The sequence below is a fragment of the Episyrphus balteatus genome, chromosome 4, assembly GCF_945859705.1.
Source record: "Episyrphus balteatus chromosome 4, idEpiBalt1.1, whole genome shotgun sequence".
Classification (NCBI taxonomy): Eukaryota; Metazoa; Arthropoda; class Insecta; order Diptera; family Syrphidae; genus Episyrphus; species Episyrphus balteatus.
The window spans coordinates 49,723,209-49,750,318 of record NC_079137.1 but is presented as its reverse complement, the minus strand read 5'-3'; the positions used below and the strand labels follow the sequence as shown (position 1 = coordinate 49,750,318).

At 31.6% G+C, this 27,110-nt stretch overlaps 1 protein-coding gene and 1 long non-coding RNA gene across 2 annotated transcripts; one reads left to right on the top strand and one right to left on the bottom strand.

Moving 5' to 3' along the window:
- Positions 1-1,925: 1,925 nt before the first annotated feature.
- Positions 1,926-11,615, bottom strand: LOC129918721 (uncharacterized). The gene is made up of 3 exons (XR_008772991.1): positions 11,280-11,615; positions 10,075-10,329; positions 1,926-2,016 (listed from the first exon to the last, which is right to left on the bottom strand). It is a non-coding gene; the product is annotated as an uncharacterized LOC129918721 (long non-coding RNA).
- Positions 11,616-25,496: 13,881 nt separating this feature from the next.
- Positions 25,497-26,232, top strand: LOC129919544 (baculoviral IAP repeat-containing protein 5). Its single transcript, XM_056000460.1, has 3 exons — positions 25,497-25,726; positions 25,798-25,977; positions 26,037-26,232. The coding sequence occupies exons 1-3, from the start codon at positions 25,610-25,612 to the stop codon at positions 26,166-26,168; spliced, it is 429 nt and encodes a 142-aa protein (XP_055856435.1). The 5' UTR covers positions 25,497-25,609; the 3' UTR covers positions 26,169-26,232.
- The last annotated feature ends 878 nt before the right edge of the window (positions 26,233-27,110 follow it).

Here is a 27,110-nt window from a genome sequence, read left to right as displayed (position 1 = left end):
TGCAAACAACACAGCTTCAATATTGCAAGCAGACATTGAGAGCATTTTTGAAAAAATGCATTCCCATAAGTCTGACATTGATGTTGGACGCAATAGGCAATCTTCTGGTAGAGAAAGAGATGGAGCGGAAAAGATGATAATCTGGTGATTACAATTCGGGAGATTGCAGTCGGTGGAATCACTTTCAACATAATTATCCCATAACAGATTCCGCTGAGGCAGGCAATGAGGTAAGTAGGTATTTAATCGTTTAGCATGATTTTTTTAATAAAAATATGTTTTTCTATCAGGTTAATGCCAAAGAACAACAAAAAAGCAACAAAGAAGTGGAGACAATTCTTCAGCACCTGTGGCCGTAAGAATCATGATGCTAGATCATACGAATGCAGGCGTTGATAAATCACCAGATTCAAGTGAAAAAACATGAAAGTTTAAAAAAAAAAAAAAAACACCAGGCCTGCAGGTGCATCAGGATCCTGGCGATTATATTACAAATTATATATATAAAACGAATGATGAAGCCGTATTGCGTCTAATGAAATTACATTAATTTATAACTTTCAAATTGAATTGTTTAAATACTATACTGAATACTGTTACGCAGATTAAATTTTTAATCTTTTGAATAATAAACCTATTTTGAATACGTTCAATTTAAAATAAAAATAATTTTTTATTATTGTTGTTATTTTTTCTTCGTTTTTAATTGAACAACTATATGAATAGATTTTTTTTTGCATAAACAAAAATTGCTATTGCATTGAGGTCAGTGGTTCCTTCAAGGAAAACTTGCCAATGTTTAAATGCACCACTTGAACTTGAGAGCAGAGAGTACTTACTGCATTTATTTTAGAAAATAACCAGGAGCAGAAAAAAATTAAATTATTTTGTATGTACATACAAATGTGTATACATTTTTATTTCAATAATTATTTGTATAAAGCGATATTATATGAGTTTAAAAGGCAATAGCAGGTGACGCTCCAACACAACCGCGAGGAGGATCAAATGCTTTTGGGATGCGTTGATTTAATTTACTGTCATTATATTTACAATTTGTTTCTTCTTATAATTATTATTAATTATTAATATAACTTTTGCTTCCATTTAATCTAATCGTTTGACTATCATCTAAGTTCTAAGAGGTCAGATGATGATCTGAAAGAAAGGATAAAAACAGATTTTCAATTAATACAAAATTCTTTTAAATATGTGTCTTAAATTACCCTTTTAATAACTTTTCAATCAGATTGACTTCATTGACATTGCAAACGGCTTCACTCCCTTCCAAGCGTTTCTAGACAATTTTGACCTTCGAACTCGAATTAAAACATTGCCAGTTATTTAACAGCTTCATCTAAGCCGACTGGAATATTCTGCTATGCACACCAAAAGTAAATGTGTTTCCATGCCACCGAAACATTATATTTTGATTCCGGATGCGAACACCGTCTAACCATAAGTATTGTAAGGTTGATGTTTCAGTATCGAGTTTCGGAATAAATTGAAAATTATTGTTTATTACTGCAAATTAATTTGAGATTAAAGAAGAGACTTGGGTCTCTTGGGTTTCAATTTTTAGCACATTTAATGTATACGATCGCCAATGGACTTATTGGCTGATCCGACTCAACAGGTGACAAAGCTGGTGTCGTATCTAATGTGACTCCCCCACTTCCTTCGCCACCGTTTGAATGGGAATTGTTATTTTTGTTACACATAGATATTATTAATGATTTTAATTTTCAGTCTATCTTGGACGAGATTCGTTCCTGGGACTCCTGGTTCAAGTGGAACAACATGCGATTGCTGTTTATTATGGTATCCGAAAGCAGCATCGCCGGGTCTAGAGCTATAGCATTGCTACTCTGCAATAGCGCAAGTGCTTCGCTGAATAGTGATTTTCCGATAACCTAACCTGTGAGGTTGTTGGCAAGAGGGATGAAAATGTAAAATTGGAACAACACTGTGTAGTCATGGCCCAATCTTTATTCGCCTGCTGCTGTTGCTGGTGCTCTGAAAATAAACAATGAGTTCACATTTTTTTTTTATAATTATATGTTAATGGTGTGGTAAATGTATATTAATTAATTATAATTTTTAGGTAATATATTGTAGTTTTAAGGAAAACGGCTTCAAAAATTTTGGGAATTCATGCAAATCAACTTTTAGACAACAGATTGGGAACTAACATTTTTTGGGAGAAAATTGTTTCAATAAAATATTTGAACCTAAAATTGAATTTTGTTTGTGAATACCCCTATAAATTTTTACAACCCTCCACCCAATTAGATATGAAAGAGAAAATCATTGAAAAAAGAAAAAACATATACAGCATTACAAATATTGCTATATTTTACAATTTAAATTCAATTTGTATATATGTGGGAAAGAGATGAATATAATGTTTATGTTTAATATACTAACTGTCCAAGATAACGACTGCAACTGCACTTTGAAAAGGTTAACTTAAATTAATGGTGGATTAATTTGCTAAAAATAATTTGTTCTTTTTCAAAACAACTGCAGTGAATTGTGTAGTGAATTTTTTAAAATATTTTTTTTACAATCAAGTTAAATATTCATAGCAAGTGTTGATAATTGTTAAAATTGTTTTTTTTTAAACAACCCAAACAAAACAAATAACATTGTGAGCTTTTAAAGTTAAAAGCGATCGTCAAATTTTAAAATTGTTTTTTTCAAAACAACTCAAATTCTGATATTTTTAAATTTTTTGGTAAGAAACTAAATTGTAACAAATAAAATTTGTAAATATTTTTGGAAGTGAATTTTTTTATATATGTTAACAGGGGAACAGTGGTCCTGCGGTTAATAATCGAAGATTTTTTTTGGAAACAAAAAGGTAACGAAAATGTAAATTATATGTTTAATTAAAATTTTGTTTTGTTAAATTAAGTATTGTTTATTAAAAAAATAAATAAAATAAATAAATAATAAATATAAAAAATTATTTTGTGAAAATGTTTTTTTAAACAGTTACTCATAGTAGAGTAACTAAAGCAAATTATCAGGGAACCCGGCCGAACAGCTCTGATTTTGACGATTTTTTTTTTCAAACGTAGGTAATTAAAAATACTTTAAAGTCTATAGATTAAAAATTGCCGATGTTGTCGTATTGTTTTTTAAAATTAAAATTAAATTTTTTTTGAACAAAACCATTTTCTTTTGCTTAAATTTCATAAAACAAATGATAGCAAAACATTCTCTAGGTAATTTAAGGAAAAAAAGTATAGAGGGGTAAGGGACAATCTTCCATCGTTCAAGCTATAAATGCAATTTTCTCACAATCTGACTTCAAACACAAAAAAAATATTTTGAAAACAACGGCAACACCTAAAATATTTTAAAATACATGTTTAAAGAGCTAGAAGCTCATTCTTAACTCTTAAATTTAAATCCACTAAATTTCAAATCATAATAAATGTGGCCAAAAAAAATTGAAAAAAAAAATGCATTTTATATTAAGAAAAAGTTTTAAAAACCACATGTTAAAATTTTTTCAATAATTTTTTTTCAAAAATCTGAGTTGAGTAACCATTCTTTCAAAAGCCCTTAAATCAATTAACTTAATTTTACAAATATGACTATGCTTCTAGCTTTTTAAAAATGTACATTTAAATATTGTAGGTGTTGCCGTTGTGTTCAAATATTTTTTTTTGTGTTTGAAGTCAATTAATAAGAAAATTGCATCTATCGCTTGAACGATGGAAGATTGTCCCTCACTCCCATACATTTTTTTTTCCTTGAATTTCCTAGACAATCTTTTGGCATCAATTAATTTATTAAATTTAAGAAAAATTTTTGGAAAAAAAAAATTTGGAAAAAAAATTTTTTGTTCACAAAAATCTTCAATAAAATTTAAAAAATCAAAACGGCAACACCGGCAATTTTTAATCTATAGACTTTAAAGTATTTTTAATTACCGACGTTTGAAAAAAAAAATCGTCAAAATCAGAGCTTTTCGGCCGGGTTCCCTAATATTGCCAATTTTTGAGCTTTAGGTACTCCACTATCATGTCGACATTTCATGTATTTCGTTAATGGTTTGGAAATTTTTTTTTTATATTAAAGTTATATGAAAATAGTTCTGATTAAATTTAACGTTTCAAATGGTTTACTAATTATGCACCTTGAAGTACAAGAGCAAATACGTGCGACCCATTCGTGCAATTTTATTAAAAAAAAAATTTATATATCAATATAAATTTTCAAAATAACGTCAGACGTTGTTTTTTTGTTTCGTGTATATTAGCTGTGATGTGTTGTGATCGTGTATGGTTTTTTATAGTGTTTTTCAACTTTCTTGTAATAGAAATAGTGAAAAGATGATCTACGCATACATTTTTCTTAAATTTATAGAGATGGCTTCCACAAGCTCAGCCGTCTCTACAACGGCAACAATACAATTATCTATTTTAGATATTGTAGAATATTTTGAGGGGTTCAATAGGTCCATAAGAGAGGGAGAGGAAATATTGAAGGCTGGGTGGATATATGCCCTTGGGTTTTCACCTCCTCCGTCCAATAATAATAAGATTGTTGGTTTGGTGATGCAAACCTCAGCAATTACATCCAAGCCTCATGAGGTGCATTTGAAAAACCTTTTACAAGGAAGCAGGTCCTGGGAGTGTGCCTGCTCATGCAAAGCTGGGAGTGGCCAAAAATGCAAGCACATAGCTGCGTGCTTGTTAAAAATTAACAGGTAAGTAGTCATTTATGTAAAATAAGCAGATGGTAGTTTTTCCAAATATATGAATAAAACTATCATTTAGTTAAAAAATATAATTACGAATATTTATAGATCTCGATTTAAATTATTGTTTAGATTGTAAAGAATTATGAACTTTGTTAATTAAATTTAGAGAACCAAACCTTGGACGAATAAGCTCGACCGAACTTACTCAAAAGTGGGGTAAGGTGGGCAAAGATTTTGCCCAAAAGTACAGCGGAGTCATAGCCACCGAAATGTGCCATGCTCGCAAAAAGATTTGCGTGAAGGATGATGTGGTGACGGCAGAACTGGAAGAAGAGATTTTTAAGGACCTCCTAGCAGGTACATTTTTGTTGAAGATTTAAAGACCTAAGAATGAAAAAGTTTTTTGTCATATTTTTATTTTTTGGTTTGTAATTAAGGTGAATTTGTGTTTTATTTTTTTTACGAAAAGAAGATTTAAATTTTTCAAAAGCTTTTACAATGCAATATTTATTTAGATTTGTAGCAAACATTTCAATTCATCAATAATTAAAACCTTTTCATTCTCAGCAGGTAGCCTAATTGTTAAATTCATAACAATAAATGTAATTTTATTAATTAATGAAATCTTTATCTATTTCAGCTAAGCCTGATTGCGAGCTTAGCAAAGTAATTTTTGGTAACCGATCATCTCTAGAAGAATCAGAGGATAGAGAGGAGGATGGTGAATTTTTTATGTTCATCACCAACTCTGATGGGTTAAAAGAATTTGTTCCTCTCATGACATCTTTTTTTAATCCATCGAACTCTGTTTTTTTTCAAAAGATATCGGTTACCAGAGAAGAAATTGCTGAGATTTGCAAAAGTACCGTTTCCCAATGTAGCGCACAGTGGCTCATACAGCGGAAGCTTCGTATTACAGGAAGCATAAGCTATGCTCTGTATACTTACGCTTCTAATAAAGCCCCTGATTGGAAGAAAAAACTAACATCTATTTATGAGAGCACATTCAGGGGCAACGAAGCTACGCGGTATGGGCACTATGCTGAAAAAGAAGCTAAATTGGTTTACGGGAAAAGGTACATAGTGTTTGAAGTAGGACTGGTCATTTCCTTCCATCTGCCCTTCATTGCAGTAAGTCCGGATGGTGTGGCATACGACGGCGATGAGTGGCGGCTCATGGAAATAAAATCTCCAGTAACTGGCAAACAGCTATCAGCACAATATGTCGTGGAAGGTTTGCCATATTTAGAAAATATCAATGGATGCTTTAAATTAAAAAAAAAGCATCAATATTATGGCCAAGTCCAGCTTGGCTTAGCAGTGCTGAACCTTAAAATCTGTGATTTTATTATATTTTCGTCATTTGACAAAAGCTTCTATGTTGTCAATGTAGAAAGAGATGACGAATTTATAAACAAATATGTTAAATGTCTTTGTGAAGTTTATTTCAATTTTGTTTTGGAATTTCTTTCGTCGAAATAGTTTTTTTTTTATTTTTGCAATATTAAAAGGAAAGAAGTCTTTTTATTTATTATTATTATTATAATTTTTTAAATTATTACTTTTTATGTGGCAAATCATTAAAATTGCAAAAAACTTTTATGTGGCAAATCATTAAAATTGCAAAAAAACTTTTATGTGATAAATCCTTAAAATTGTAATAATTTTTTATGTGGCAAATCATTAAAATTGCAAAAAACTTATCATTTTATCATATATAAATAAAGAATTAATTTTATCTAATCTATGGTTGAAAATTTGTGTACTTATCTATTTATTTCCTTATGATGGCACAAGCTTCTTTCAACAGCATCTTCGAGACAACTCGATCCTTGATGGGTTTTATTTGAATGAGAGTCAGCCGCTATACAGCAGATACCACGATGTTTTTTTTTTAGTATGAGGTGTGGGACTCTTACCTCACTAAAACCACCTCGTAACCCGCACCAATCTTAGGTCATTTACAGCTTTTTGTAACTTTTTTTTAGTTTTTTTTTTTTTTTTTTTTTTTACTTTTGGAGGAATGCGTTACGCACCATAAGGAGGTATCCATACCTCCCCGTGTGCCGGACTCTCCAAGGAATTTCAACCTTATAATGGCATACCGGCTAAACCTCCAAAAGTGTCTCGAAGATCACCCACCTTGGGTTGCATTACTTCAAGAAAGGGTTCTGTTGTAATGCCGATTCTGGGTACAGTCATGTAGCGGTAACTTTTCTTTCTTGGTTAGGTTAGTGCAGGTTATGTTAGGTTAGTGGGTTAGAAGCTTTGTCCAATAAGAAGACCAAGTTCTTCAGCACCATTAGGTTTTAAAACCGGGAATCATTCAAAATCGGTGTGCTTAAATTGGACAAGCCGCATATGACAGTCATTATATCGTCAATATAAGGGATAACGGCGATGTGGATTTTTTCAGACAGAACTTTGAAAACTTTAAGTCTTGAAATCCTTCTTTCCACATGAACCCTTGCAGCTGCGATTTTTGTATTTCTCGTAATGTCTTCTTTTGAGAAATGATTGAAGTGAAATCCAGGCCGAATCATTTCAATTCCAGCTTTAAGAAGTTCGTCTCCAATCATGAACCCTTTATCCACCATGACAGCATCTCCTTGTTCCAACTTAGTAAGCAAATCCGTCAAGTTAAATATAGCTTTGTCGGAAGATTTTCCACACGCAACTTGACTAAGATAGTTAACGTATCCAGATGGCGATACACCAATCAACACTTTCAGTGTGTAGGCTCCTTTATAGTGCGAGTAGGTGCACGTTCTGCAGTTGAGACAGCGAAAAGTGACTGTTTTCATTTCTGTGCAGTCAAGAACGGTGCGAACATTGGGAAAGAGTCTAAAGCATTTTGGATAGCTTCTACTATTTTCCTCTCTTGATTGCCAATGTATCAGCTTTTTTGTTGTTTTCGCTAATAGTTGAATAGTGTCTGCGAAATACAATTTAGCCGTTTTATCCGACACTTGAAACGAAACAGCAAGTTCCGCAAAATAGCAATTAGTCTTCAATTTGTGCATTGTCAACAGAATCCTATCTTTCATTGACATAAGTATCTTGTCATCTGGTCGGATTTTCATACAAGCTGAAACAAGGGCATCCAACGTAGTAAAATCAGGTAGTCCAGTCATGGTATTGAGTTTTTTATCAGTATCCCAAAGGGCTGTTGTGGTGACACTAGAAAACGAACTAGAACCGACTTGAACGCATTTGTCATTCAAAGTCAAATCATTGACACTTTCCGCCACGTTTTCATCTTCTAATAGATGATCTTCAACTTCGTTTTCTCCAGGAACTTGATTTTTATTTATTTGGCTTATGACAGAACATCTGAAGAATAAATTTTTATATGCAAGAGAATAAGATTGAAATTTAATTTTCTACCTTCTAACGTCATTTAAATAGCGTTTTATTATTCGCTTAACACGAAGTCCTTCTAGAGTATTAGAGAAATAAGGAAGAAATTTTGTTGGCATAGAATGTGGTGCCAATCTCCTCCTTTTCTCTACACCTGATACCCGTATATCTTCTTTTCGAAAATGTCTATTGCAAATTACAAATCTCGTTGGGAACGGCTTGGTCATTCGCAGGGCAATAGACCATTTTTTCAACATTACCTTCGAGTTTTTAATATTCTTCGGGATTTGGAATAATGAAACCTCTTGAGTTTTTTTGGAGCTGCAGCTTTTAACTCCACAAATATTATTATTCCTTTTTTTCATGCCTTTTGTTTCCATTTTGAACGGCGAGATTTAACTGAAAACGTTAAAAGCCTGTAATAAGTTATTTGCAATTAAATTCCAAGCATGTTTAAACTTTTCTTGGAGGATAAGTTACCTTAGGTGTAATACCTAGAAACGAGTTGTTTAAAAAAAAAAAATTTGCCTTCAAATGTCATTTCATGATTAGGTACGCTAATTTATATAATTACATAAAGTCGTATAGTCAAAGCGGCGACCGTTGAGTTTTTTAGCTCATAAGGTTAGAGGTTAAAATTGGTGTCAAATGTAAGGTAAGTTGACACTGAAAATAAAAAAAATAGGGTTCCCACTTATATAATGGGAACTACCATGTGGCAACCCTATGCCCATGCCAAATGCTAAAAAACACTTAATTAACTTCACCTTATAAGCTAAGTAACTCGACGGTCGCCTCTCCGACTAGTAGGAAATGTAATAATAATTTGTGTTGGTTTCAAGAAAGAATTAAAATAGTTTTTTGTTCAAATGGAAACAATTTTAAGTGAGTTAATTTATTCATCCAGGTCATATTCGAATAAAAAAATCAACTGTAGAATCAATATTTGATAACTGTGATCACTGCCTGGTTCACAGGTATAAATAATATATATAATAAAACCAATCTGAAAGCGTATTCATTTCAATGAAAAAAATCAATTTATAGATCAAAACATAAATCTACCAAATGAAAACCTCTTAAATGAACAAACATTGTATATTTCTGCAAAAAACACAAAAATTTTCCAGACCGTTGTTTATAATTTCTTGATAAATGTAGGATGATGATTCCAAGAACAACATTAGTATTTTTTCTAGGAGCTTTAGTTTTTAAATTATACATACATGAAAAAGCATACAAATTCATAAAATTTCTTGTTATTTGTTTTTGTAATTTTATTTTACTTACTTTACATTCGAATTAAATTTTTCCCGCAAAACTTTAAAAATGCTTGCGATAAGTAAACTAAAAAAATACTTTGAAATTACCCCTTAAACATGTAAATGAAAATATCTAGAAAATAAGACCTCCTAGGTACGAAATTACTCCCAAAATGTGTAAAACTAAAATATTTTAAAAAAAGAGCTCCTATTTTAAAGTTGAAAATAGTTGGCCAGTGTTATCTGTTACCAAATGCATTGCTTCTTGCTTAAACCACTTATAAACAATTTCAGCGTTTTTCCTCACTGTATATTAAATGCTTTGAACTTGTTAAAAAAGCTACACAAATCATCCTGTGAAACAAGTTATTCCAAAAAATAGGTACTCAGTGGCTTTGCTAGGATAGGGGCACCCGAGGAGGTGCATAAGATATCTAGTTGGTTTCTATAAAAGTAGCTGCGGTCCTTTGGGAATATTTATGTACTGCTAAGTACTTAAAACTACTTTGAACTACTTTTGCTGTAATGAAAACGGAGTTCAAAATGGCTTTAGATTAAGATTAATATTCTCAAAAGAACTCAGCTAATATCAAATGATTGGATGAAATATAAATATGAAGTTCGATCCGAAAATAGCATAATAAAGACATTGGATTTTTAGTCAATGGATTTTAATTTTATTTATTTGTTTTTAATTTATATAAATTGTGTTAAAAAAAAAAACATTTTACTTACCAAGGATGCCAATGAGATGAGGATTTATGACTATATACTGTATTCAAAATTTCCTTCGGAGGCTCAGTCTTAGTTTGGGTATAAAGTTTAATGTTATTTTATATATGTGTGTAATCCTTCACAATAGTCCACCGCAGTAGCAGTTTGTATTTATTTTTATTTTAAATAATCAATGCTTTTGATTGATATTGCTTATTGCTTAATGGATTGCATCCACTGGACAATGCGACAACGTCGGCATTCAAAAACCACACTCTGCAAATGAGAAATAGAAAAAATAGAACTTGAGAGAAAAGTAAATCAAAGTTTTAAAGTATAAGTCTAAGGAGCCGGGAGCAGATTTTTTGCGTGAGAGGTAACCGATTCATATTAATATTAGAATAAGTCCCAGTCATGGTGATAACGAAAACGAACGTCTGCCAGCATGTATCTGCGCCTTTGCTGAGAAAACGTCTGTCATGGGTGTTTTTGGAATCAGGAAGATGAGGGCGTCAGGATCCAATTATTTCTAGGTGGTTACCCTCACTAAATCAATTTTCAGAAAAAATTTAATTTTGATGCACTTTTTCTCAAGACGTTCGTTTTCGTTATCACCATGACTGGGACTTATTCTAGTATTAATATGAATCGGTGACCTCTCACGCAAAAAATCTTCTCCCAGCTTTCGGTCTATATATAAAAATAAAAACTTCAAAGATATCTGTAGATTTTTCGAAAGAAAAGAAGAAAAAAGCAAAAAATATTCATGCCACGATCAATCTTTTTTTTTCATTTTAAATAATCAAATAACGTAAGGCGAGCGAACGAACTAATGAAAAATATGTTGGAAGTTAAGGACACGCAGAGTCAAGGGAAGCACTACTTGGCTATGTTTGGGAACACAATTAACCTAAAAGGTAAAATATGTATGAGCTCCTCTGAAGTGCAGGCAGGAGAAAAAATTAGAATACACATTTTGCAGCTTTTGCTTTCTTCTTTAAATTTTTTTTGTCCTATACATTCTCCTTTATCTTTGTCTCTTTAACTCATCGGCCAAACATTTAGGAAACATTGCTTGTCTTCATAGACCAAAATAGAGACACGACCGACACAACGATTTGGAGGCTGCCAAACGAAACGGGGACGACGACGATGACCGACGACGACAGTAACAACGAAAACATTTTGAGTTCTGCATCAAAATCAACTCTAAAAATTGTACTTACTTGAATTGTATGACTTTTTTTTTTTACTTTTTATGTACATATGTATATTATTAATTTTTTAAATATCTTTTTTTCTTTTTCACGCTTTTAATATTGTTTATTTTTTGCAAGTTTAATGTAAGTCCACAAAATTATCCTTTTATGAACGATGAGAACGATGAAATGAAATGAAATGCGAGGGAAAGTGCTTACCCAACAAAATCAAGATGTCGGATGTTTTGACGTTTTGACAGCTTGACGTGTGTGTTCTCACAACAAGGTGGCGCTGGTTCTTTCCGTCCTGTTTATTTAGTTGCAAATTTTGACCACCGGTAGCGCATATCAACTTTTCCAATCCCCAATAATATTTGCTCTGAATTTAAAATTTAAACTTAAATTTAAACTCCATTGTTCGTTCTGTAAATGGTTTGTAATTTGTAAACACACGTGTTCAAAAACGTGCTTGAGTGTAGGGAAAAAAAGGGCCTCTTACTTAAGCTGTTATTCTTAAGTTTTTGAGATGTGTGGAGATCGCACAGTACAGCAGCAAACACACTGCACACAAAAGAGGATGATGTATAAATATATGTGGTAGCGTGTAGGTTAGTTACTCCTAATGTACATTGAAATTAATTCACTTGAAGAAAAAGGAAAAAAATGAAAGAAAAGAAAAATACTCAAGCAACTGGTCTTCATACTGTTTAAAGTTGAAGAAGTTAAATGGTTTAATGGCTTTTATCATGCTTGTTTAGTTTTTGTTGTTGTTTTTATTGTTTTTGTTTAGGAGCAAGTCCTTCCTTTCAATTCAGATTGAAAACTTTATATTCATCGAAAAAACAAAAACAAAAACTTAAGCATTTCGCTGCGAAGGACCATATAGTTTCGTACTTGCATTTTAGAAAAGTTTTTTTTTTTTTCAAGCTTAGATACGACGAGTCATTCCGGATGTCTATGATAAGGGAGTGCAAGAATAAAACATGGAATTTAACAATACGAAACAGTTAGCTTCAGCTTGAAATCGTCCAAACAAAAGTTAAGTGAAAATGTTACGAGTGAGTAAAGTTAACATGATTTTGAAGAATTGTTGTTTTGATTTTATTGATTCGAGTAAAGAGTGTTGAATTAAGATTGGTATTTCAAATGAAAGAGAATTTTTTGAATCAAACAACGTGTGATTTAAAAGTTGGGAAGTATTTTTTTGCTCAATCTTGGTATCTTTTTCATGTACAATGAATTTTCTCGCAGGTTGAGAAAACAAGTATACAAACAGGAAGACACCAAACAAAGAAGACCATTGTTGTAAAAGAAAGTCAGGGAAAAAGCTACTTTGTGCATTTAAGATTACTTATTTGAAAGAGGTAGCACTGAGAATGTGTGGCTTTGGAAGCATGATACGAGTAGTTGGTTCCAGTAGACCCTTCTTTTCACAAATCTTTTGTTTGGTAATAGCAAAAAAGTTGCCACCACATGGGGGCAAAGACCGCCCTATCAACTTCTGTTGATAATAAAACCGTTTCTATCTTAAAATTTGGAGTCTTTTTGCAATAATCACAAACGTATGCTATATTTTCATCGGTTCCCAACTTTTATTACAAAAAAAGAAAAAGTTAAGACTTTTAAATATTTCATTTAAAAAAGTACCTACAAATTTCTTTTCACACAAAACATGACGATTTGATGAAAAATCACAAAATTTACTATAACTTTTCGGGATTTCAACCAAACTTGCTCATACTTACAGACATAATTAGGGTTCCCAACATTTTCGGAGCCGACTACTGCATGAATTAATATTAGTGGACGAAAAAATTAAAAAAATGCTTTACATGGGTTCTTTGGGTTGTTTCAAAACGGTTTTCATTAAAAAAATTTGTTTAAATTAATTTGTTTACAATACAATTAAAAATATCAAAAGATAAATATTTATCATTTAAAAACAAAATAAAGTAGAATAAATACATTGCATTACAAAAGGTTAAGAATTAATTCAAATTTGACTCATTTTAAGACATGGAACCGAGAAAAGCAATTTGTTTTTGTCTGTTATATATATTTTTTCTGGGTAACATTCTTTCCACTGTCGAAGTAAGTCTTGCTCCAACATTTTCACCCACTCCCAAGATCTTACAAAAACTAGAAAGTAATAGAATTTTTGTGGTTACGCCGCTGGAAATGGGGTGAACATGAGAAAAATGTCTCTAAAAGCGAAGGGGCTCCATTTCTGAAGCAAAACATAGCTTCCAAGCAAAATAATAATGTAAAGAAACAATATTTTCCAACAAAAAAATTTAACAAATTGTGTAGATTTACAACCCCTTAATGCATACGAAGCCAAATATGGCTTCCGTACTTTTTGCCCTCCCAAGACCAGGCCAATAATTTTTTTTCAATAAAAATTGGTTCATAGCATACACAATTAGACAATCAATCAAAAATGAATTTTTAATTCCACTTTACTTTCCAAACAAACGCAGTAATAAACGCTTAAAGTATGAATATATTCTACACTTTCGATTTCAATGCACACGACTGATCGACTCACCTGTGATCATAAAATACACCTTTATTTTGTGTCGGACACACGAAAAAACTATCTCTATGGGTTCTCAGAAACACAAAGAAGAGGATTGTATTTAATCTTTACCATTTTTTTTAGACAAAGAAAAGAAAAGTGCATACAAACAGACAAAACCATATTTGGCTTCGTATGTAGTAGAGGGTTAAAACACGTAATTTTTAAATAGATTAATATGAAGCAAAAACCGAAAAAAATCCCGCTGCAGTTAAACACGATCTGCTTACAAAAGTTAAAATCTGATTTGTTCATGCTACAGAGACTTTTCTTGATCATTTACATTCTGAAGTTAAATTATATGAATTTCATTAATTCCTATTGTGCATATGCATTAAAATAGATTTTGCAATTCATAATGAGAAATAAAATTAAATAGACGCGTTTAATACTCATTCAAAAAATTATAAAATTATTTAGTGCAATTAGAAATAATTTCATTTTCAGAAAATTGTTTCCATAAGCTGACCCAAAAACTATCAAATCGGGTTTAAATCCTACCAAGTAAGCAACCGTGCTTACGAGTTGTAGTACAGCATGCGAATACTTTAAAAGTTGTTCATCTTGATTGCATATAACTTGTTCGATGTATCCACACAAAGCGATTATAAGTATGTTCAACGAGGATTTTTCTAGATCAGAACAGGACAGGACAGCACAGTTTCGTGAGAAACGTCAGAACAAGTTAGAACAGTCATTTAAACGTCAGTTGTCAAAATAAAAAAAAAAAACGAATTATACGAATTTTTTGTTTATCGTTTCTCGTTTATTTTTCTATTTTTTTGTATTTTTACTGCGAAAAATATAATTAAAAATTGTTTTTAGCTATAAAAACCACGAGCACTCGAGAAATATTCGCAAAATTAAATCAAAACAAAAACAAAAAATGACAGCTTTGCTTTTGACACTTCTCACGAATCTGTTCTAACCTGATCTGACTCAAAAGCAAGAACAGAAAATCCTGTTCTTAACTGTTCTAGTTTTGTCAATGAACAGCAAACAAGAACAGATCAGCACAGAAAAAATCTCAATGAACAGCAAAAAGCTGTACTTTTCTGCCTAGAACAGTCCAGCACAGCGTCAGTGAACAGACTTTATTTGTCACTGGCATTTTCGACAGTTGCTACTTGCGATTCCTATCGAAATTTAAATGCCTAGGTACCCCGTTCAAGTTTTATTCCTATTCTCTTAATTTAATATTAAGTTTAATAGAATTTTAAATGGCTAGATTATTTTGTCCAGAGTGCACCAATTAGATGTAAAATCCATAATTCAACCGCAAACCCCAAAAGCACTTACTAAAAATCTGTCTATTAATTTACACACATTCTTAAGTATAAACCCACATTTAAACTACAACGACCTTCAAATAAATATTGTTTTCTTGAACTCAAATCGATTATATAATTCTCTCCCAAAAAAAAAAACTTTAAACTCATTATCTGGATGGAAAGTATCGCACTATACTCTCGCAGTATACTCTCCCTATTAAAATATCAATTTCGCCTAAAAGAGACGAAAGTATACAATAACTATCGATTGCAAAGCAAAAGCAAAGTGTTTTTGGAATTTTTAAATCAACAAAAATCGTTGCCAAATATTTTTAAACTTCAAGTATTGGATGTATTCCAATTTTATATACATTTTGTTGGTAGGTATTTGGTTTTCTTTCTTGTGAAGATACATTCTGGGTTATTTGAAAGGGCAACAAAAAATATCAATATACATTTCTTAACAAAATAGTGAAAGCAGTTAAAAAAAAAAACGGCATAAAGCGTTTAAATAATTCTTCCGGGTATTTGAGAATTTAAACACTGTGTTACACACAAAATATATCACGTTTTGTTACGTAACGTTATTTAAAAACTCCGTAACACCCCCAAAATCTAGAGTTAGGGGCAAAAAACGGTTTTTTGGACATTCGCCCATTGAAAAAAAAAACTAGCTTCGTCAAATTTGTACCCATTTTAGATTTCTTTACAGTTTTGGATAGAAGACATTTAGACCTTTTCAGCAATATATAAAACATGTGGTTTGGTTAAACCACCTAGAATTTATAAGCTGACAAAGTTCAAAAATACCATTTTTTCCAAATAGAACGATGGTAAACATTTAAAAATATATACATATTTGAGACTGTTTCAAAGACCCTGAGTGTATTTTCTTTTGTTCATTTCCTCAAACATGAAGTAACATATTTTTTTATTTTCTTCTACTTGAGAAAATTAAAGAATTTTAAAGAAAATTGAAATACAAAAAAAAAAAAAAAAAAAAAAAATGGCTCATCCATAAAATTGGCAACGCGTATTTACTATCACTCGAAGTGTAAACTGTCTCTTCCCTGACACATTGAAAACGAAAATGGTCTGGCAAAATTGTCACTACTTATTATTATTACAGAAAAGTTGTATAGTCAGTAACGTCAATATAAAACAACAAGGGTTCACTTGTATGGCTCTGGACTCAGGAAATGACCAGCTTATACATATATAATATATATATAAATAGGTTTATTTATAATTTTAACGTTGACCTATTTCTTTGACAATATGAGGATTTATATATGTTAAATGCGCTTATAACATATACGAAGCATGACATATCTATTGAAGCTTATGATTTTTCCACTGGTTGGTGGCAGATATCATGTTACTTTCATGGGGTGAAGTTTTGTTGTTGTAGCAAATAACCTGGAAATTAAACCTCAAATATGTACAAATTGAGTTGTTATGATTATATCGATGTTTGTTTACTTCTTTCTGTATGGTATTATGGTAAGTAAAATAGGTACTCTTATTTTAGTTTAACTTGCTAAAAAAAATAAAGTTAATAATGTATTTGTGCAAAAATATTCATAGATCTTATATTGTAGTTATTGTTGTTAGTTTACATTTGTAATGGAATTTTCTCATTTAATCAGTTATTTTATAAAGACAATAGATGAAGCCAAAATAAAAATCCAGGATAAGAAACATAATCGAAAAAATGTATTTTGAAAAATAACACGTATACGCCAGAATGACCGGAGGAAAAAAAATACCGGCTTTAGTGACAGTAGAAATTTGTATTTATGTAGTTTAATTGAGAATATCTTAAGAGAAAGATAAATGTATTCGCACTTAGCTTTAGGGAGTTCTATTACCTAAAGTAAGGATTTGTTAAATTTTGTGTTAGTTTGAACCATTCTATTCTATTGTCCTTCACTTATTGCATGATGCATTTACAAGACGCATGTAACTTTACGTCGGACGCGTTTTGGACTTTTAAGATGATACCATTAACACCCTAAAAACAATTTTTTTTGATTTTTTTAATCAATGTTAAATAATTAGACCAGGGTCGATAATTTTTGAAACCAAAAAAAATCATAGTAGAATGAAACCCATTGGAAAAGGAGGTGAATATGATGAAAATTAAAGGAAAAATAAATTACGATCGAGCCGAGTTAGGGAAGTGGGTGGGTTGAGTTTTTAATGGTAAAAAATGGTATATCCCGATTTCCGGCAAAACTACAAGTCCTATAGAAATAAATTGCACGACTGGGGTCGCACGTACTTGCTCTTATGCTTAAAGTAACTATAATGTTAAAGCTTTTTATTCAAGAAATTTAAAATTTGATATTTTGAAGAAATTTCATAAGTAGTATAAAAAAATTAAATCTGTTTTTATAATTAATAAAACTCCGTTTTAAAATATCTTAAAAAAAAAAACAAATATGCCATTTTATTTCTCGTATAAAAAGGTATTTTTAGAAAAAAAATTTTGAAAATTGTAGGAGCCGTTTTTTAAAAAAATAATTTTTTATATATAAAATTTTTTTAACATTTTTCAAAAAAAAAGTTGGTATGCCATTTTGAAGAAATAATTAATTTACACATAAAAACTAAATTTCAAAATTTTTCATTGATCCGTTTTCAAAAAATTGAATTTTAAAAAAAAAATTTTGAAATATTTTTAAAAAAACCAAAAATGCGTTTTTTGAAAATTTTCTAAAATTTTAATATTATCTTTACTTACACACTTTTGTATAAAAATTTTCATTTAAATCGGGTTAATGTTGTACGAGATATTCAGAAACGAAAAAAACCGTTCTATGACAGGTACCGTTAATAACGGTACAAAAAATATTTGTTTTATTTAAAAAGTTGGCTATTATGTGTAGTACTACACACAAAAATTTTAATCAAAATCGTTAGAGCCGTTTTTGAAAAAAATTAACTTTTCTATTTCCGTTATATGGCAGGTACCGTTAGTTTTGGTCATAAAAAAAAATTTCAATTTCCCCTCTAGGGAATCACCAAAAACTGCTAACTACCAAGTTTGAAGAAAATCACTTCACTCGTTTAGGCTGCAGCTCCAGATAGAGACAGACACACAGACAGACAGACAGACAGACAGACAGACAGAATTGCCGGACCCACTTTTTTGGCATTCTCCATCATCGTAATGTCATGTAAAATTGTTATCTCGAGTTCGATTTTTTTTACGAATCCTAAACTTGCCCTATAGTACCTATATCGCAAGTAAAAAGTAGTATGACAAAGTTGTAGGTAATAAAAAGATCTACAACTTTTGTATCAACAATTTTTTCACATAACCTCAAAATTTATGTGAAAAATTCAAAAAACCGAGTTTTGGTTTTTTATTTTTAACTTTTTCAAAAACAAAAATTTTTCTACGAAATTTGGTGAAAACTTACCTTATTATATCCCAAAAACACTGTAATTTACTTGGTTTAAAATATTTATTTTTTAACCTTTTTTAACTTATTGCCAAAAAAACACCCTAATTTTCAATCGAAAATTCACGTGTCAAAATATCAGCTTTTTTCAAAAAATCGGTGGGTATTTTGTTCGTTAAAATCTCTACTTTCCAACAGTGTAAACAAAAATTTACATTAGTATACCATAGAACATGTTCTCGGTAAAAGCAAAAAGCTTGAATTCGAAAATTTTTTATCATTATTTAAAATTTTAGACTATTTATTAAAATTTACACTTAAAATACTCAAAAACTGTAACATTAATCAATATTACATGAAATCCTATGTTTTTTGAGTAATTAAAGTGTAAATTTGAATAAATAGGACAAAATTGTAAACAATGATACAAAAATTTTTCGAATTCCAGCTTTTTTCATTTTTTGCATTTTACTAGAACATGTTATATAGTATACTAATGTAAATTTTTTTTTACACCATCAGAAAATAGACATTTTAACAAACGAAATGCCCACCGACTTTTTGAAAAAAGCTGATATTTTGACAAGTGAATTTTCGATTGAAAATAAGGGTGTTTTTTTGGTATTAAGTCAAAATAAGGTGAACAAATTAATATTTTAAATCAAATAAATTAAAGTGTATTTGGGGCATAATAAGGTAAGTTTTCACCAAATTTCGTAGAAAAATTTTAGTTTTTGAAAAAGATAAAAATAAAAAACCAAAAACTCGGTGTTTTTAATTTTTCATCTTTTTATTACCTACAACTTTGTTATACTACTTTTTTCTATAGGACTTGTAGTTTTGCCGGAAATCGGGATATACCATTTTTTACCATTAAAAACTCAACCCACCCACTTCCCTAACTCGGCTCGTCCGTAATTTATTTTTCCTTTAATTTTCATCATATTCACCTCCTTTTCCAATGGGTTTCATCCTACTATGATTTTTTTTGTACTTTTTAATGTTTTTGAAGGCATCGGTACTGGTCTAAATGCAGATATTTCCAATCTCTTTCAAAAGCAACACATATGCATCAATCAAAAGATCAAATCCATGTTACGTTACGTCGGATGCGTTTCGGACGCGTTGTGGACGCGTTTTGGACGCGTTTCGGCCGCGTTTCGGATGCGTTTTGGACGCGTTTCGGACCCGTTTAGGACTTTCGGACGCGTTTTGGACGCGTTTTGGGCGCGTTTTGAACGCGTTTTGGACGCGTTTCGGACGCGTTTAAGACGCGTTTTAGACGCGTTTTGAACGCGTTTTGGGCGCGTCTTGGACGCGTTTCGGACGCGTTTTGGACGCGTTTCCGACGCGTTTTGGACGCGTTTCGAACGCGTTTTGGACGCGTTTTGAACGCGTTTTGGGCTCGTCTTGGACGCGTTTTGGACGCGTTTTGGGCGCGTTTTGAACGCGTCTTGGATGCGTTTTGGACGCGTTTCGGACCCGTTTGGAACGCGTTTTGGGTGCTTTTTGGACGCATTTCGGACGCGGTTTGGACGCGGTTTGGACGCGGTTTGGACGCGATTTGGACGTGTTTCGACCGCGTTTCGGACGCGTTTCAGAGGCGTTTTGGACGCGATTTGGAGGGGTTTGGAACGCGTTTTTGACGCGTTTTGGACGCCTTTCGGACGCCTTTCGGACGCGTTTTGGACGCGTTTCGGACGCGGTTTGGACGCGATTTGGACGCGTTTCGGACGCGGTTTGGACGCGATTTGGACGCGTTTCGACCACGTTTCGGACGCGTTTCGGACTTGTTTCGAACGCATTTTGGACTTTTAAGATGATAGCATCAACTTTTTTAATCAATCTAAAATAATGCAGATATCTCTAATCTCTTTCAAACGCAACACATATCCATTCAAATCAAAAGATCAAATCCATGTTACGTTACCTCTATAGTGTCTATAGTGTAGCTATAATTTTTCTTATACATATATAGAAGCATTGAAACTTTCTAGCTTTTGAAAACCCATATTTTGATTATTTATGGATTTCAAAGAGTTACAAAAAGCTACAGATGCATAATGTAGTTTAGTTGCAAAAAAAAAAGGGTTTATCACTCCATTTGAATAGATACAATAATCTCCGCGAGGAAATTGAATTATAACCTTACGTAAAAGGCAAATCAAATTGTATATTAAAAATTATATAATGTAAGCCTTTTTTATAGTACCTACCTATTTTGTTGATATACATAGGTAAAATGCTTTTCCTATTCCTGCCTACGCAAAAAAATCATGACACAAGATACATTTTACTATGACTTGTCTGTGCCTTTCAATGTGCAGCTTTTAATAGAGTTATTAATTTTTTTACTTGAAATAAAAAGTCAAGTATTTTCTCTGGGAAAATAATATTATGATGGGCAATTTAATTAGAAAAGAAACTGAAAAGGGATTTAGCGATTAAAACAAAGGTTTCAACATAAACTTGATTACTCATTATTAAATTAATGGAAATAAATCTTCAATTAATTTCTATTAATGAGCCCTCATATCACATTCCTTATCCTACAAAAGCCACATTTTCCAAAGGAAGAAAGTTGAATGTTGGAAACGTAATACTACAGCATCAGATTTCAATGATCCGCATCACACTTTTACAGACTAATAAAATTAGTGTTGGAAAGCTCATAGCTCATGTTTTTTAAACGTCCGAAAAATATATTCACAAAGCGCGAGAATTAAAGCTACCAGACTTTTGAGTTTGCTTTGTTATGGACTCTTGGGAGGTGAAAAAGGACCAAAAAGTAGAGTATAGTTTTGTCAAATTGCCAATCACACGGTCGTTGATTTGCAAGAAACATAATACAAGAGAAATTGTATGTATTTCCAATGCAATTTTGGTGGATATCATCGCAAATTCCCAACAGAAAAATTCCATGTTCCAGTTTCAATTTAGCGTTTTTAGTACCATATAACAGTTGTATAACACTCATATAGTAACAGTCATATCTTTTGCACTACATCCACCATATATGTATATCCCTCTGGCAAGAAATAAATTAAACAATGAATTCTTGCCGTAACTAGCTGGCCATAAAATTACTCATCGAGAACCCATGCGCTTCAAATAATTCTTGTTTAGCAAGAAAATCTCTATAGCACCCTGGCAGTGCTTTTCTTTACTGGTAACCAGCCTGCAGCGCCAGCAGCGCGATGCCAGCGATATGGCAGACATCCTACAACATAGGGGACATGCACTGTAATGGGCAATAACTATTCCAACAAGGATTATGCGTTTTGCTAAGAACATGTGGTGCCCGGCCTCATCCATCATCGGAATCTACTTGAAACATACAAAAGTTACCCACTTAAGAGGCGAATGCACGCAGCATGTGATTGAGAGGATGAACGTATAATTCCGGGCATATTAGGAAAGTTTCCCTTATAAAATATTATAGTGCTCCTGGAATTTCACATGCATCGACTCTAACGGCAAGAAATTGTTCATAAAAGTGCTCGATATTTTGTGTGCTTTTGAACAAAAACAATACAAGACACATTCTGTTCTCAAACAAGTCTTTTCTATTTCCATTGCAAATGCACCGGAGAATATAGGATAATAATTGTTGCAAAATTGATTTTGCGATATTTTGTTTTTGGGAAAATAAACAATAGAATTTATGGCCCAAAGCATCTTACATCAGCTTATAAATAGATAATGAAACTTATTGATACTTCTGGAGTACAAAGTTTAGATGAAGAGAAAACTTTGAAAACTAGTACACAATTAACGTTTTACCTAGTTAGAAAAGAAATTGAATTTTATTTAAACTTCTACAGCCGTAGATATTTATAACCTCATCATAGACAGTGCATAGCATTATATACTCTTTATAATGTCTTTAAACAGAAAATTGCTATTTATAAAATTTATACAACGTTGCATAGAGGTTTTATAAGCTAAACGCGTTTTTAGGTTGTTTAAAGTCTGAATAAGAATATATTTTTCTTAAATGTCATTTGAACATCAAATCATTGTCACAAAAAGAAAACACAGCAATGATTTGTACATTTTTTTTTATTGACGGAATTCTTTTACAGCTTTCTTTTTTTATTTTATTAACAAAAGTGATAAATTTGTAATAAACTTAAATAATTAATAAGAAAATGTGTTTTTGGGGATATTTCGTCGCCCTAGTATTGCAGTGCCGTATACGCCATTTTTACATTTTTGGAAAATCGCATTTAAATGTTCGGAAGATAATTGCGAAAGAACTAACCGCTGGTATTTTTTGATATTTTAGTATGATATATAATTAAAATTTGTCTTTTATATACATGTTATTGGACATCTGCAATTCGTTTAGTTTTCAAAATATTTAAATTTTTGTCCAAAATGAGTTTGCCGTATACGCCATGAAAATCAGAAGTTTCTTTTATTCATATACACGTACGTCAAAAAAATACATAACGTACGTCAAAACAATTCTCAAAATTTTCTTGCATTGCATGAAAAATTTGACGTAAATGCCAAAATTTCTTGTTTTTGTCAAAACAATAGTGAATATCTCGGCAACGAAAAAAGATAGAAAAAAACGGATAGCAGATTTGAAAAGAGAAACTTCGAAAACATACGACTGCATACATAGTTCAAAAAATGCAATTTGGCGTATACGGCACTCCAATACTAGGGCGACGATTTTCCTGATATGAATTCTTACGAGGACTTTTGCTCGCAGTAGACACATGTGTGTTTTCTATATTCATCTTTCTCTTTTTATGCATTTTGTTTTTTTTTTTTTCACAGAAATGATTAATGTATGTATATTTTATTTTATTGTTGTAATCAACTAAGGTCCAGTTGTACAAACGTGGTTCAGCCTCGGATCAGGAATTTAACCCGCCGATTTCGGTGGATTAGCAGTGGATCAACCTTGGTTCAAGGATGGATTTAGCTTATTCAACCTATATGGACCTAGAACCAGTGCTAAAAATCAGTTTTACCACCGAATTCAGAAGATAAAAGTTGCTGAACCACGGATTAAATATTTGTACAACTGGCCCTAAAAACAAAATAAGGAATCGTGTTTTGTTTTAGATCGTAATTGTGACATCGTACGAGAACTTTTGCTCACGTGTTTGTATTTTTTTTAAAAGTTTTTTTTTTTTTTTATTTTCGAAGCAGATAAAGTTATATGATCGACAAATGGAGTTGTTTGTCGTGATAAAAAGTACTAATTTTCCCTATTTAGCTAGTACTTATTTGGACACAACCCTATCATAACTATAATGGCTAAGAAAATGTTTTATAAATAGAAATTTATGTAAAATTATGCATAGAGGCTACTGTACTAATAATTTTAAAATGCTCGCTTGGAAATATTGTGAGTTAATTATAGCCCTGTTCCTTTGGGAGGTGGCAAAGTACCATGGTATAAAAAGAGAAGGTATGATCATTAGAGTCACAATTTTAAAAAATGGAGTAATAAGTTTTTGACGTTTAATTTGGCAAAGTCAAAAGCAACAACAATTTCCAAGGCAAATTTGTTGACAACAACAATTTCAATGGGGCAACTGTCAAAAACTTAGGAAGCCATATCTTTTATTTTCTTTCATCTGAAAGTTCTCGATACAGACTATCTTCGCGTGTTCACACCTTCTTTTCTTATACCATGGCAAAGAACTACTAGTAGTTTACTAGCGATTTTCAATGGAATGCACTTTCAACGAATTCTATACAAATCGTATCTATTTCGGAAGAAGAGCATGAGTAGATGATAGTACTAGATTAACCAAAACATCTACTAGTAGTACATGGTATAAAAAGAGAAGGTATGATCATTAGAAAAAACTCAGTATCGAGAACTGTCAAAACTTATGGCTACTTAAGGTTTTGACAGCCCAGCCCATTGAAATTGTTGTTGTAAACAAATTTGTCTTCGAAATTGTTGTTGCTTTTGACTTTGCCAAATGCCAAACGTCAAAACCTTATTACCCCATTTTGTAAGATGGCGGCTCTAATGATCATACCTTGTCTTTTTATACCATGCTAGTAGTACACTACCGAAAATGAAAATTTTTCAAGCTCATATTAGCCCTGTTCCATTGAAGGTGGTAGTTTACTTGTGAGTAGAAATCTAGTACAACAACTACACTAGCCCCGTTCCATTGCTTATTTTTTGGTTTCGAGAACAATTTTTGTAGCTTTTTTCAAAATTCCACTTTTTGCAAAAAAGTGGCTGCTTTAGTTATGAATTAAATCTTGCGGAACCAAGTTCCGGAGTTTTTTAATGGAGTTTTCTATTTGCAAGATCTATGACTCTTTTAAATGTTTATCAGGTTTTTACATCCTAAAATGACGTTTGTTCCATACAAAAAACGTCGTTTAAAATTTTAAAAGCCTGTTTAATGCTTATCGTCCATTAGAGTCAGATTTGTGAATCTGACAGCTAAAGAGGAGTGAAGAGGAGGAAAATGTGGAAAAACTCAGATTTCATGATCTATTTGTGGCTTGAAGCCTGGTACGCTGCTCACGCTAAATTTTAGCTGAGATAAAATTCCCATACAAGTTATCGATAATTTGTATGGGATCCATTTTAGCTCAGATAAAATTTTTCGATAATTTGTATGGGAGCTAAAATTTAGCGCGAGCAGCGTACCAGGCTTGAGATTCAAAAATTTAAATCTCGATTTTTATCAAGATTTTCACACATACAAGCACATGCACACTCTTCTGTTCGACATTTGTCTGAACATTTGTTGTTGTTTCATTTTAAAAAAATTCTATATGAACAGATTTCGTACACAATTACAAAAATAGATTTCATCTTTTTATTTGCCAGGACAATTGAAAACGATATAATTAAAATAAATTCACCAATCTGACCAAACATTTTAAAATTTACCCTATAGTCGATCTTTTCATGTAATCTAGTACATTTTTGTTCATAATCTGTCATTTGGCTGTCAGCTGTCAAATTCAAACAAACAAACAAACAAAAAAATAAACCGCCATCAAAAGACGCTAAAATTTTAATTCAAAAATATTTTTTTCCAAAAGAATTTGTTTCATTTCATTAAATAAATTAATTAAAAAAGAACTTATTGAAAAATAATGGTTGCTGAAATTGAAATTGAAGGTGCTGAAAAACTTTTCATATTCGAAAAACATCGTTTGGAGAGTTTCAAATCGTGGCCATTTGCCGATGATCAAGCATGTAGTATCAAAAATGTATGTGAATTCATTTTATTTGTTTTAAAATAAGAAAAATACAAATATAAAATTAATAATAATAATTTAAGATGGCAGAAGCAGGATTCTATTGGTGTGGCAATGAGCGAGAAACTGATACAGCCGCTTGTTTTGTCTGTGATAAGATTCTTGATGGTTGGGAGGCAACAGATGATCCGTGGAAGGAACACGCCAAACATGCTCCTCAATGCATGTTTGTTAAATATCGAAAACCAGAAAAAGATTTTACAGTAAGTCTTCTAACTTTTCTTTGAAATAAAAACATTCTTTTATCAAACATCTTCTCTAGGTTGAAGAATTTTTAGATCTCTTTGGCAATGTCATCAAAGGACATCTCAACAAAATTGGAATGTCTCTAAAGAAACGTATTCGGCAGACCTATGAAAAACATATGAATAAGTTTTTAAGTTCTTGTACTTAGTTTTAAGTAAGTTAAATTAATAAATCATCATCTTCATTAAATTTTATATGTATTTAAATTTGAACCATGTTTGTACTTATTTTAACATCAATTAAAAGCAGTTAAGTAACCCACTAAAGAGGGAATAATTATTATTATGATGCTTGGCAATTAGCTTAAGTTGTTTTTATTTAGTTCCTTTGCTTTGCGCGCTTCCAAACACACTCAAAACCACAATTTCTCTCTTCATCATCGTCATCATAATAATTTTACTTGATTATGATGAAGAGAACACGAGTTTAGTAGTTAACCACTTTGGAAGGCAACAGGGTGCATGTAATTAATTTCAAGATTACTTCTTTAATACTAACAGAACACACTTATGTTGACGGCAAGGGGGAATTAAAGGAATCTTACATATCGCTGGCTGAGAATTATAAGGGTGTATTTCATACAAAATACAAAAAATGAGTTTCATACACCAAAATTTTCGTAATTTCAACGGCTTTCAGAAAAAATTAAAACAAAAAATAGAAAAAAATTAATGGCGACGGTACAGGTAAAAAAGACATACAACTTTCATGATTTCACATAAATGTATTAATATAAAAAGGTTCTATGTTATTCAAATTGCAAGTTACATAGAACTTTTTTGCGCAAATTTTTCAAAATGAAATCTTATGGAAATGATCTTTTTTTAACTAAAGTAAAAATAAAAGATCTTTTGATGTTTTTGCTGATATTGAACAACAGGGTTGGAATCGGCTAACTTGATAGTCGATAGTTGACTTTCAACTATCGACTATAAAGTTAGCGGATTTCACTCCAGGGCTTTTGCTAAACAGCGAAAATTTTTTGTATCTCGTTCTGTACTCTTTAAAATAAAATATGTAGGTAAACAAAGTGAAAAAAAATAATAAAAATAAAAATTATTTTTATTTTTAAGCGGAGTGATTGAATATA